We start from the raw sequence: 14053 nt of genomic DNA, 5'->3' as shown, positions 1-14053 counted from the left end.
AAAGCAAGGATTCTCTTTGAGACGGTCATGCTGACCCACAAGTGCATTTACAATGATACACCCACATATATCAATGACTGCGTCACTCTAAAATCATCATACCGATCTCTAAGATCTAGTAGCACCATTTTGCTTGAAATACCACGGTATAAGAGCAAAAGGGCAGGAGGCAGTAGCGTCTCAGTTGCAGCCCCCACTCTGTGGAACACTTTACGTGCATCTATAAGAAATGAACAACCCTACCCCTCTTTTAAGAGACTGATCAAAACCTGACTTTTTGACGACTACGAATAATGCCACCTGTTTTCTGTTCATATGTCTGTACTTGTATCTTGCTGCCTCTCTGTCCGCCTTCCATTATGGAGCGCCCTCCCTTTAAGTTTTGCCCTAAGTGCAATAGGAAATTCCTGTGGGAAGACAAACCTAGAGTTTGTAACCACTGTGTTCCACGTGACCATCTCGAATCCCATTGTGCTGAGTGTAAGCTCTTTAGGCTAGGCCTTATACTCTAAAGGAGCGTAGAACCAAAAGGTGGGCGGCATTCGCCATGTCGGCAGAGTCGGAGACCGCTGATGGGATCTTTGAGTCAGACCATGAAGGCCGAGGCAGCCGAGACTCTGATTCGGAGCGCACGGACACTACCGCGGAACTGTCCAGTTCCCAGCCCACTGTCCCCAGCCTCAATAGGCAGTTGCAGTGTGCTGCTATGAGCAGGACCTCTTCCCACAAGCACCCACCCCCAAGCCGTCCCTCGACAACTCCATCGACGGAGGGCTGCGCACCATCGGTTGACGCCTCCTGACACACCGACAGCACACCGACTGCGCCCGCTGTGGTTCCACTGAAGCGTTTACTACATGGCTGTCATACACACACTCCGGAGAAGGGTGCGTATAAACACTGCTTGACTCCTGAGGCGGAGACGCCAAAACAGCTGCCGAAAAAGCTCAAATGATACTTGCACCCAGAAAGACACCATAAGGAGCCCTTTGCTCACAGTAGACATGCCTCTCAGGCCATCTCACACATGCCGGAAAGCCCTGACATGAAGTGGGACATTAAAATGTATACTCCTGGCAGTGGGCCGCCATTGACTCGAGCCGGTGGACTCATGTACAAAAAAAGGGGCTGGACTTAAAACCCTTTTTATTCCTTTGCTCACTTGTAACCTTTCCCCTGGAAAGGAAGGAAAGCCAGTGGTTGGCCCAGGGAACCATGTGAAGAAGAGAGCCAATGTAGATGGAAGGGTGAGGATCAGACAGGGGACAGGAAATGGGAAGGTGTGGGTTATTAGAGTGAGGTCAAGGGAGGAGAAGGAGGACCAACAGACCAAACAGAGGACGTTTGGTGTAGAAAAGAGTGGAGGAGGATTGCTGATGGAGTGTGCAAGGTAAGGAATTGGTTGGCGGGAGAATGTGGTACTTTGGTTTGAGTATGCTTGCAAGATGTGTGAGTGGAATTAATAAAGAAACGGTACTGTTGGAATGAGAAGGTGACTGAGCAAGTGAAGGAGGAAATGTGAGAGACGATGTGGATGGAGTAGAGCGTAGCATTGGCGAGGAGGGAGAGAGAGTAGTTCAGAGTAAGATCAATTGGCAGAGGTAGGTAGCAGGAGAGGCACATCGCAGGCACAGAAGAGTGAGAGAGAAGATAGACGGTGGGTTGAGTAGTAGGAGGAAAAAGAAAGAGGGATGCATAGGGAGAGGAATACAAGAACGGGGTAGGACAGGACTGAGTTGTGGCCTGAGTGTCTGGAAGGCACCAATCCAGTATGGGATGGATACCCCGATCACCTTTCCTTGTTCACTGTCATGTGGCAGGGGGACAGTTACATGCAGGGCTGCTACAAACTCCCTCCCCAATTGATAGAATCTGCAAGCCCCTTTAGACAACCACAGATCCCTAGAGGGAGAAAAACAGCATGTTCCTTTATTCCCAAGCTGGTTTCTCTCCCAGAAATTCATGATAACTCATGCTGCTGTTAAATTCAACCGCTCTGCAGCGGATACAGTCATTTTCAAAACTGGGAGAAAAGATACATACCGATGTGTATGAAAAACCTCCTGAAATAGAAAGTCCCTTCAAAGGCTTTATGAAACATTTTCTGAACCCCAAGCATCTGTCCGAGATGTAAAGTTGAAGTACAAGATTCTCTGACACCATGTTTATACTGTGGTGATAAAAATGGATCAAACCATTGTCTGCCGCTCGGGTATTCACTTGGCGAGGATATAAAATTACATTCTAACTGGAAATTAGTATTTTGTCTTCAGGAAAGTTACAAAGATTTTCAGATGTTTTACCAGCTGCAGATTCACATGCTCGGAAAGCAAAGGGACTTCATCCTTTTGAGCACTAATATTGGGATGTAAGTGGATTCCAAGATGGCGGCCAGCACAGATGACGGCTTGGGTCAACTCACGAAGCTCAAACTGAGCCCATGTAAAGCCAGGACCAATAGCCAATCCGAGCGCTGCATCAATTACAGACGACTGGTTCAGACACTCACAAAGAGGCCAACCCAGGAGGAGGGAACAGAGCCCTCTAAAGGCCAGAGACCTATGTCAGTCAGTGTGGGTTGTTACAGCAGGAGGCTGGTGTCTGGAGTTGATTGGCAAGAAGAGAATATTGAAGAGTGCAGAGGCTGAATAGACAGAGGAAGTTGGAGGGACAAAAGAGTGAAGCAGATGAAGAAGTTGGTGAGTAAATGTTTGGAGGTCGAAGGTTGTATATTGTAGGAAGTGGTAACAGGATGTGAAGGACATACATCGGAAGAGGTAGTAACAGGAGTTAAAGGTGGTAGATTGAAAGAGGTGATGACCTAATGTAAAGGCGGTATATTGGAGGTGGTGTTAAGAGGAGATAAAATTCAAATTTTGGAGGCAATGTTAGCAACAGGTGGCAAAGGCAGTATTGAGGAGGAGTTGACAAGCAGTGAACGTGGTACTCTGGAGGATGTGCTAACAGCAGATGGTAAAAGGTGTTATATTAAATGAGGTGGTGACAACAGGCGGTGAAGGCAGTATATGGGAGTAGGTATTAACTTCAATTGGTGTAAGCGGTATTAAAGCGTTCAAGGTAGCATAGAGGAAGAGGTGTCCCAGGAAGGCATAACTGGTATAGAGGAGAAGGTGGCAACATCAGGAAGTTAAAAGCAGAATTAGATGAAAGGAAGTAACCGTGAGAAAATATGGAAGACTGGAAAAGGCAATAGTCAGACCAGGAAGGTTCAGGCGGGCCAGGTCGGCCCTAGGCAGGATCAGAAGGAGGGAGGAGTTAACGAGAAGGGGACAGGCAGAGTGAGTCAGGCATAGAGAGGTAGAAAGGGAAAAGGGAACAAGGGCCGGCAGGGGAAAAAGGCCCTCCACATGCATTCCGAGACGTTTGTCATTGTTTCCCCACCTGGTTGGAGGACTTCTGGCCAGAGGTAGTCAATTGGGTACAGCACCCTAGAAGCCAGAAACTAGTTAAAAGAAAAAGGAAGGGACTCCTAAAACCTGGTTCTATGTGATTTGGTTGAGATTGGTGCAGTGCTTTCGTGACATCAACAGGCAAAGCCAGGAAATGCCAGCTGTCTCTGATTCTGTAAATGGGCCACCGCCAGTGATAAATGTGAATTTTGTGTTTACTGTGGCAATATTTAACTTCCCATCTCCTTTCTCTCTTAGACAAAGGCAGTGGGCCTGCTTGATGCCGATGTTTTTGGCCCATCAATCCCCAAGATGATGAATCTGAGAGGCAACCCTGAGCTGTCAGACAGTACGTAAGGCTTTTTCCAATCTTCTTTGGTTACACCCCGCCTCCCCCAAAAGTCTTCGTACAGTGCAGCAGTCCTAGACAGAAGTTCAAGCATGTGGTGCCTGCAGTCCAGAATAGTGTAGGTATGATTTGATCATAAGGCCTTGACAGTGTGATAGGATTTATGGGGGGAATCTTAAACCATATACTAAGGATTTAATGGTTTTCAGTAAACCGCAGATGAGTGCTGAGGGGGGAGAGAGACAGGGAGACTGAGCCCATTTGGCTGCATCAGGCTAACCTGTACCTACCAGATCACATCTGACAGAATTGGCATATCCAACAATGACATTAAAGAAAACCTGCCCAACAGGCAGGACAATGACTTCTGACCTGGAGGATCCCTGGGGTGCCTGAGACCAGGTGGTGTCCCTATGGTTGAGCTCGGGTGTGGAAGGCCAGAAGACACCAAGCCTCTGACAGGCTCCTACAGTAACTGAACTAGTACTCCAAGAGATTGGTCTTGCCAGGGGAAGGGGTGGAGTTGGGGTGTGATGACATCTATTTGAAAAGCAAACCAATGCAGCTGGGGAATAAATAGATTGTCAACACCAGATAATTGGGTATGGTCCAGGAGGACCAGCCTTTGCCCATAAGCTTGGGAGACTGCAGTGCTGAAGGACCCAGGCAAGAGAGTGAAACAAGTGCTTGAATCTGATCTTCAGGATCTATTGTGTTTTGTTCTTGGGCATAAGACACAAAGATGTGTGAGACACCCACATGCTGTCTCAGTGAGACACCCATGTTCTGTCTCCATGCGACTATGAGACAACCAGGTGCTGTCTCCATGAGGCTGTGAGACACCCAGGTGCTGTCTCCATGAGGCTGTGAGACACCCAGGTGCTGTCTCCATGAGGCTGTGAGACACCCAGGTGCTGTCTCCATGAGGCTGTGAGGCACCCAGGTGCTGTCTGCATGAGGCTATGAGACACCCAGGTGCGACACCCATGTGTCTCCATGAGGCTTTCAGACACCCAGGTGCTGTCTCCATGTGACTGAGACACCCATGTTCTGTCTCCATGTGACTATGAGACACCCAGGTGCTGTCTCAATGAAACTGTGGGTCACCAAGTTGCTGTCTCCATGAGGCTGTGAGGCACCCAGGTGCTGTCTGCATGAGGCTTTGAGACACCCAGGTGCTGTCTCCATGAGGCTTTGAGACATCCAGGTGCTGTCTACATGAGGCTGTGAGACACCCAGGTGCGACACCCATGTGTCTCCATGAGGCTTGAAGACACCCAGGTGCTGTCTCAATGAAACTGTGGGTCTCCCAGTTGCTGTCTCCATGAGGCTGTGGGTCACCCAGGTGCTGTCTCCATGAGGCTGTGAAACACCCAGGTGCTGTCTCCATGAGGCTGTGAGACACCCAGATGCTGTCTCCATGAGGCTGTGAGACACCCAGGTGCTGTCTGCATGAGGCTTTTAGGCACCCAGGTGCTGTCTGCATGAGGCTTTTAGACACCCAGGTGCTGTCTCCATGAGGCTGTGAGACACCCAGGTGCTGTCTCCATGAGGCTGTGAGGCACCCAGGTGCTGTCTGCATGAGGCTTTGAGACACCCAGGTGCTGTCTACATGAGGCTGCAAGACACCCAGGTGCTTTGTGTGAGTCTGTGAGATGCCAACGTACCGTCTCAGTATGAAGCATGCTGTCCCAGGATGGGAATAACTTGGTTAGTGGACCCCTTTGTCTAAGAACATTTAGAATACTCTTAACCCGGGATGAAGACCTTTAAAGACCTTTGCTCCTTGTGAATGCTGTCTTTGCTTATCATTTCTCATACACTGACTGTGTCAAGGTGTCTACCTTGTTATTAACCTTTTTCTCCGACTGCAGTGTAGAGCACAATAAACTGGATTTTTAAAGTAAATGTTGCCTCTTGAGTCCTTTGACAGCCCCCATCGCTGTAATATAGGCCACTTGCAAAAGCTGATGCAGTCCTTCCCCAAAGCAGGACTGGGTATAGGCCTTTCATTATGGAGACGATTATCCACAGAAGCAAAGAGGAAAGTGACCTTACCAGACACAACACAAGCCTTACACTTTAGGGGAGAAGTATTGCAGGCCAGCATGGCATATACAGACTAAAGAGGAGGAGAAAGGCTTTACAGGGAAAGCTCTTCCTTTGTACGGTGGCAATCCTGTATGGGAAGGAGCTGAGAGCGATGTTCCCCAGAGAAAGAGTGACTAGAGACTTAGATTAGGCAAGATTTCACGACCCACTATGAGGGTAGATCCTGAGAGGTAAGCCAACCCACTTATTTATGTCCTTTGGCTTTCTCTTGTGGAAGTGTGGGCCAAGCTCAAGACTTACTAATGCAATTTACTGTAACTGGTCCTAGATGCTGCAGGGCTTTGTGCACTACTATAAATGTAAAAATAAATAAATTAATAGGTTAAAAATGGTTAGAATTAGCACCAAGGATTAAGCGGTGTGTTTGTTGAATCCTGCAGAGTCCTGACGAAGACCCTGATATGATATGGCATTTGTAATGCGCCTATACACAAGAGTTTCAAGGCGCGACGAGGCAGGGAGGGGGGAGACGAGGCAGGGAGGGGGGAACAGGGGGAGGACAGACAACGATCCTACTAGGCCAGGTGTCATTCAGACCGCGCAAGTGCAGGGGTAGGGGGAAGGGAAAAGTGCAGTACAAGGTAAGTAGAATAGAAATAAATAGATAAATAAATAGGGCCAGCTGGTGGCAAGTGCAAGGTAAGTGCAGACAAGTGCTGGGAAGGGGGGGCTGTAGGGATACAGAGACAGTCCCGCAGTGCAGGGGTTGCCAGGGAGGCAGTGCAAGTGGAGAGTGGCTGGGCCCAGGACCGAGGTCGGTGAGAGTGGCCAAGTTTCAGATTCAGTGCAGAATTTAGTGAAGAATTTAGCAGGGGAGAGGGAGAGAGAAAGCAGAAGCAAAGAGGAAGGTTTTGAGGTGCTTCCGGAACTGGAGATAGTTCTCCTCAAGTTTCAGAGAGGCAGGAAGGCTGTTCCAGAGGGAGGCTCCTGCCGCGGAGAGAGATCTACCCCCAGCTCGTTGCTTCGAGAAGCGGCTGACCCTGAGGGAGTTGGAGACGGATGAGCGAAGGGCTCGGGAAGGAAGATATTTAGGAAGAGAGAGTTGCAGGTATTTAGGCCCCAGGCCCTAGAAGGCCTTGTGGACAATGCAGAGGGTTTTGAACTTAATCCTCGCAGCCACTGGGAGCCAGTGTAGAGATTTCAGTCCTAGAGAGATACAGTCCCTGGGCTTGAGGCCAAGGACAAGTCTTGCAGTTCTGTTCTGGATGAGTTGCAGAGGGCGGAGAGTGGAGGCAGGCAGATTAAGATAGAGACTGTTACAGTAGTCCAGCTTCGAGAGAACCAGGGCTCGGGAAACAGTGAGCTTCTGGGGGAAGGAGAGGAAGGGAAGAATACCTCTAAGGAGGTGCAGCTGGTAGTGTGACTTCTTAGAGACGTCAGATATATGAGGAGAGAAGGAGAGTGTGGAGTCAAAGATGACCCCGAGGTTTTTTGCCTTGCAGGTAGGAGCAGGAAGAGGCCCAAGAGAGGCTGGCCAGAGAGCTGCAGGGAAGGAGGGAGTGGGTGTGCCGATGAGTAGAATCTCAGTCTTACTAGCATTAAGGCGGAGGTCGTTGGCAGCACACCATTCCTGGATAGCAGACAGACAGACAGTCAGAGATGAGGGCAGGAGAAGAGGAGGCCGAGGGTAGCCTGAAAATGAGCTGGGTATCGTCCGCATAGCACTGAAAGTTGGGGCAGAGGGCGGTGATGCGGTGGGCAAGAAGTGCCAGATAGTGGTTGAAAAGCCAGGGAGAGAGATTAGATCCCTGGGGAACACCACAGGTGGAGAAAAAGATGTCAGAGAGGAAGGACCCAAGTTGGACCTGGGAGGGTCGATTGGAAAGGAAAGAGGTCAGCCACGCCAGAGCCTGACCAGTGATACCCAGGTTATCGCGGAGACGGTTGAGCAAGATGGCATGGTTGACAGTGTCAAAGGCAGAAGAGAGATCGAGCAGAATGAGAACACACGGAGTGTTGGAGTCGAGGTTCAAGAGCAGGTCATCACGGATGTTCAGGAGAGCAGTTTCCGTGCTTCTGGCCGCTCTGAAGCCGGATTGGTGGTCATGAAGACTACCAACAGCTTCAGCATGGAGGTTAAGCTGGGAGATGGCCAGTTTCTCCAGGAGCCTGCCCAGGAAGGGAGTGATGGAGATTGGGCGATAGTTAGCCGGGCAGGAGGGGTCGGCAGAGGGTTTCTTAAGAAGAGGGTGCACAAGGGAGTGCTTGAGGGGGGGATGGGAAGACTCCAGAGGCGAAGGAGAGGTTGCAAAAGTCAGCCAGGGCAGGAGCCAGGGAGTCGATGTGGTCCTTGATAGTTTTGGAGGAACAGGGGTGAACCTGTTTAGACGAGACTTTCATAGATCGGACTTGTCTGGAAACTTCGTCAGCAGAGAAAAGGGGAAAGGCAGAGAAGGAGGGAGGGGTGGCTGCAGAAGGGCCGGAGGAAGAGCAGGGAAGCGAGGGAGGGAGGTGATAGGAGGAGAGTGAGGACAGGATGTCCTGAGTTTTAGAGATGAAGTGAGAGGCCAGTGCAGTACAGACGGCCTGGGAGGGGACAGGAGAGGTAGAGACTGCAGCAGGGGTGGCAAGCTCCTTGCAGATTTTAAAGAGTTCGGCCGAATTGTTAGATGCCGCAGAGATGCGGGCTTGGATAAGGGCTCTCTTCTTGGTGAGAACGGAGAGACGGTATTGCCTTTGGAGCAGGCGGCAGGCCAGTTTGTCAGAGGATGAACAAGAAGCACACCATTTCCTCTCTGCCACCCTGCACTTGCGTTTTAGGGTGACGAGATCCGAATCATACCAGGAGTTACATTTGGCTTTGGGCTTCAGGCGGATTCTCATGACAGGGGCAAGGATATCAAGAGTATCAGAAATAGCAGAGTGGAGCAAGGAGAGGGCTGTGTCAGGGTGGGAGTCAGCCGAAGGGGGAGGGAGGGGGAGAAGGTGGCAGCGAAAGCCTCAACTGACACGCGCTTCATGGGTCGGATGACCGAGAAGGTGGGTGGCAATGATCAGGGTGGCTTGGCCTGTGGGGTAGGGAGGGTGAGGTGGGAGGATAGGAGAAAGTGATACCCTGCCTATAAAGTCTCCTCCCAGGTGGCCAGGGAAAGGCAGACGCTTTCTGATCCTGACCTTAGGGGTGGTGTTCTGCGGGTTTATCACCTGGGAGGAGAAAGGGGCGGAGGGGAACAGAAGGACTCTGGTGGGCGAGACGCAATATTTATCTTCCTCTACGGAAGAAATATTGGTGATGCCAAAATCGGTAATGGCTTGCTGTCAGAGAGAACTTTTAATCTCCCAATTTGAACATCTTAATATGGGTGAAAACATTCATTAACTCTTAGGCATTGAGAGAAGTGAAACCCCTTCTAAAAACATGGAGACTCAGATCTGGATGTTCCTCTACCTCCCAAAGGAATCATAATGCTAAGTCTCTAAATAATACCAATTTTGACTCTGAAGACCCTTATTTCTCTGTCAAACCAAATCTTTCAATTTATTCTTGTGGTATATCTTTGGGGAGTATAATTAGGGAAAGAAATGTGCAAGAAAGTAACATTCCCAGTAGTAAAATCTGATGTTTGCATTATAAACTCCAGGTCTCCTAATCCCCAGGCTACTGTGACGAAGAAGAGGGCTGAAAAGGAACAAAACTGCAAAGTGCAGCTTGTTAATGAAAATTACCCACACCTGAGGGAGGTTGGGAGGCTTAAAAGGACCCCTCAGGTGCAGGCCATTAGTAAGAAGAAGGCACAGAGCAGTAGTCCTAGGTGAAGGAGTTGTGAACTCTCCAGGTTACAGCAGGAGCTGAATCTGGAGGAGGAACAAGACGCTGGGATCTCAGTTGAGTGGTGAGCAACTACCGTTCTTGAGAGGGTCTTCACCTCATGAACCCTTAATTGCAGAGGGAAGCATCGAAGAAGTACGCTTTCTCCCTGGAGACCTGATTTGCAGAGACTGCAACATAAGGGCTAGCCTATGGTCGGGCAGGACGTAAAGGCTGGGTAGATGTTTAGTACAGGGGGGTGGTCCTGTCCTCAAACATTTATACTACAGTGGTTTAACAATTCGAACACATCTCCATATTATGGTTAATACATCTATATAAGTATGCATCATTGGAGGAAAGTACAAATCCAAATTCTGGAAAAGAAATTGCAGTGTCCTTTATTAGTTAGGCCGCATGTTTAAGCATTGATAGTTCAAATGTAGATAATGGAAAATTTAAACATAGAAAAATAAAGACTAAACCTTGCCACCAGCTAGGTGAATTTTGTAAAAAGAGGACATATGTGTTACAAATATTTAGTGCATATTTAAGTAGCATTACATGTCCATTGGTGACAGGAGGTCACTGAATTTAGCATGTTATGATCCATACAGTGTAGATTTCTAAAGTGACTGTATAGCAATATACCAACATTTCAACAGAGGCACATTTGAAAGTTTAGTGTAGTGTCTTAGCTACACATTCCTATATTGGTGCTGTGTTGTATTGCCTGCGTACAGTGTTGCAAAGTATTACATCATATTTGCCCACCTAGTGATGTGTTGTCACAGTCACAACCAACATTTGCACAGCACTATGTTTATGGCTTAAAGAAACCTAAAAATAGGGTCTGCTAAGAGGCGACGTCCACATAAAGGTGGTAATGAAGATTCAGGTCATCGGTCTGAAAGATGTAGGGGTAGGGCATGATGACGTAGGACGTGTAGGCTGTAAGAGGATGGCAGCCTTCTTCTGGGGCCAGGTTAAGCAGGTCTCCCTATGAATAAAAGCAATATAAAAGTATATTGTTGGATGTTCCAGGAAGTGGATCATTACTAAGAATGTTAAAAAAGCCTGTGAGAGGCTAAACTAGGGGGTGTCTCTCCGGTCCCAGACACTAACCTTGCATTTGGCGGAATTGGTTCATGAGCTGTTTGGTAGAACTCTTGTGGTTAAATGGTCGGTGTCACTGTGAGGTGATCCGAAATTGCACACACAGTGGATTTAGTCATATGTGGCAGAAGCGCCAGATTGTGGTTCTGTGGTGTCAGAGACTAGCTAAGGGTACCTTGTAGCTTGAGGAAAGCTGGGCATAGTGCTTCAGAATTCCTTCGGTGAGCTTAGAGTCTCGGTGGCAGGAGATAAGTTCCTGTCTGGAGGTATGGGAGCTCGGAGTTAGATACTGCGGAGCGGGAAAAGGAGACAAAAAGCCAGGAATGACAGTAAGTACTGGATGCTACAGGGTAGGCTGTAGTAGTGGTGCTTGTAGAAAAATCTGGTCCAATATTTTTGTGGCTGCTATGGTCCAGGAAGGTCTCAAGCCTAAAGCTTGGTGGATATTTAAGTTACAGAACACCTCAAAGGGCCTCAATGAGCTCACACCATTTGAATATCTGTAAATGAACAATAACAACCTATCCAGGTGTCTACCCTCCAATCCAGGGTTTCCACCACAAATATTTCCAGCAGGCTATGGCACTGTTTGCCAGGTGGGAACCCAGGTATTGCCCCACAGCCCCCCAGGGCTTCCAACCTGCAAGCCCACACCTGCCCACCAAGCATTGAGAACCACCCATTCCTGTAGGCCATCCACACCACCACCTTTTCCTATTTGATGTGACAGAGGCATCAGGGTTGCTGTCTTCATCCCACACGCCTCTTAACACACAGCATATATCACAGCCGGGGACACCCCCAGCTGCGTTTCCTTTTCCTTGAACAGCTGCACTCGGTCCCTGGAGCTCATCCATTACATGTTTATGCATCTTCTCACTTGCCACCCAGGCATCCAGCCCTCATGTGTGTGAAATTAGCTGTGCCACTCACTAAGCACCGACTTTATGTCACCCCCAACTGCCTTTCGAATATTGCGCTCCGATCCGTGTCCACTTCTCCTCGGAGACTCGGCACCATCGCCCGTGCGCATGTGTGAGGCACAGATACTAATTCCGAACGCATGTGCACTTTATATATCTAATACAGCTCTCTCCCATTCGAACGCCAGCTCAACTACAGTGCGGACACAGCACGCGCGGCCCGTTCGAAGACTCGAGGTGAGTCCCCACCATCCTGGCAAGGGGCATCGGTGCACCCAGCCCTTGTTCCCTCCCCTAGCCAGCATCCAGTACTTAATGTCATTCCTGTCTTTTTGTCTCCTTTTCCCGCTCCGCAGTATCTAACTCCGAGCTCCCATCCCTCCAGACAGGAACTACTCCTGCCACCGAGACTCTAAGCTCACCGAGGGAATTCTGAAGCACTACGCCCTGCTTTCCTCAAGCTACAAGGTACCCTTAGCTAGTCTCTAACACCACAGAACCACAATCTGGCGCTTCTCCCACATATGACTAAATCCACTGTGTGTGCAATTTCAGATCACCTCACAGTGAAGATCCCCCAACCTTCAGAAAGCGGGACACCGACCATTTAACCACGAGAGTTCTACCAAACAGCTCATGAACCAATTCCGCCAAATGCAAGGTTAGTGTCTGGGACCGGAGTGACGCCCCCCTAGTGTAGCCTCTCATGGGCTTTTTTAACATTCTTAGTAATGATCCACTTCCTGGAACATCCAACAATATACTTTTATATTGCTTTTATTCATAGGGGGACCTTCTTAACCTGGCCCCAGAAGAAGGCTGCCATCCTCTTACAGCCTAAACGTCCTACGTCATCGTGCCCTACCCCTACATCTTGCAGACCAATGACCTGAATCTTCATTACCACCTTTATGTGGACGTCACCTCTTAGCAGACCCTATTTTTAAGTTTCTTTAAGCTATAAACATAGTGCTGTGCAAATGTTGGTTGTGACTGTGACAACACATCACTAGGTGGGCAAATATGATGTAATACTTTGCAACACTGTACGCAGGCAATACAACACAGCACCAATATAGGAATGTGTAGGTAAGACACTACACTAAACTTGCAAATGTGCCTCTCTGTTGAAATGTTGGTATATTGCTATACAGTCACTTTAGAAATCTACACTGTATGGATCATAACATGCTAAATTCAGTGACCTCCTGTCACCAATGGACATGTAATGCTACTTAAATATGCACTAAATATTTGTAACACATATGTCCTCTTTTTACAAAATTCACCTAGCTGGTGACAAGGTTTAGTCTTTATTTTTCTATGTTTAAATTTTCCATTATCTACATTTGAACTATCAATGCTTAAACATGCGGCCTAACTAATAAAGGACACTGCAATTTCTTTTCCAGAATTTGGATTTGTACTTTCCTCCAATGATGCATACTTTATATAGATGTATTAACCGTAATATGGAGATGTGTTAGAATTGTTACTACGATAAACCACTGTAGTAGAAATGTTTGAGGACAGGACCCCCCTGTACTAAATTGCAGAGACTGTGCAGCACGATGCAAAGGTTTGGACCTCTTTCCCTAAAGCAAGGTGGACTCTGGTGGCAGGCGAGTACCAGAGAGCCACTGGAGATGAGGGAGTTCAGTGTGCGAGTGGCACGGACCGCTGCAGGGTGAAAGCAGCAGGTTGGCGGACTACGGGAAGCAGCTGAGAGAAGACCTGGAAGCAGCGAGGGGAATGGACGTGCACGCCAGACACAGTGAGTTCACTAGGCAGTTGTGACACCGGAGCGCTTTGTAACTGCCTGCTTGCTCAGGCCAGGTGCTTTAAATCAGGGAACAGCACACATAGCTGGAAATACCTGAAAAGAAGTCATTTTAAATACTAAACCGACAGAAAGCAGACCAAACAATATTGTGTAAGCCAAACTGACTTTGAAAGGCTCAAATTGAATAATACGACCTTGATTATCCAACCCAAGAGGTTTGATTACATGCATGTGGGTAACTTTGAGAGCCATTCACAAGAAGGGGCAATAATTCAAGAACCCAATACAAACTACCATTGCCAAAGCCCAAAGAGAGATTTAATAAGGCACATTAAAAATAACAACCATTACCCAAGTCAAGAGGGGCAAAGGAGAGTCTAAGTGTTTGTAAAACGTATTGCCCATGGTTTAAGAAGTCTATAAAAGGAACTGGTTGAAACCCACATTGCCAAAGGCAAGGAAGAACCAGAGTGAAATAGAATTATTGTCAGTATTTGGTTTATGATGGAGTGGGGACATATGAGTGGCAAGAAGGCTGCCCTTCTTGTGAAGAAGGTTCAGAAGGAGTGGAGCATAACTTGCAGATTTGTGTGGAACTCAAAGGTGTATAAT

At 48.3% G+C, this 14053-nt stretch overlaps 1 protein-coding gene and 1 long non-coding RNA gene across 3 annotated transcripts in view; both read left to right on the top strand.

Annotated features, from left to right (window-relative positions):
- NUBPL (NUBP iron-sulfur cluster assembly factor, mitochondrial) overlaps positions 1-14053 on the top strand; it is a 228557-nt gene that overhangs the window by 103746 nt on the left and 110758 nt on the right. For both annotated transcript variants that reach the window (XM_069638468.1, XM_069638467.1), the window contains exon 4: positions 3669-3759. In XM_069638468.1, the coding sequence (XP_069494569.1) occupies positions 3669-3759 (91 nt within the window). The remainder of the gene's footprint in view (positions 1-3668; positions 3760-14053) is intronic.
- On the top strand, positions 12019-13191 carry LOC138527393 (uncharacterized). The gene is made up of 3 exons (XR_011283917.1): positions 12019-12126; positions 12214-12319; positions 12446-13191. It is a non-coding gene; the product is annotated as an uncharacterized lncRNA (long non-coding RNA).

Source organism: Ambystoma mexicanum, chromosome 14, assembly GCF_040938575.1.
Source record: "Ambystoma mexicanum isolate Mex_15411 chromosome 14, UKY_AmexF1_1, whole genome shotgun sequence".
Classification (NCBI taxonomy): Eukaryota; Metazoa; Chordata; class Amphibia; order Caudata; family Ambystomatidae; genus Ambystoma; species Ambystoma mexicanum.
The sequence above is the reverse complement of the archived record's forward strand: the minus strand, read 5'-3'. Positions and strand labels throughout refer to the sequence as shown.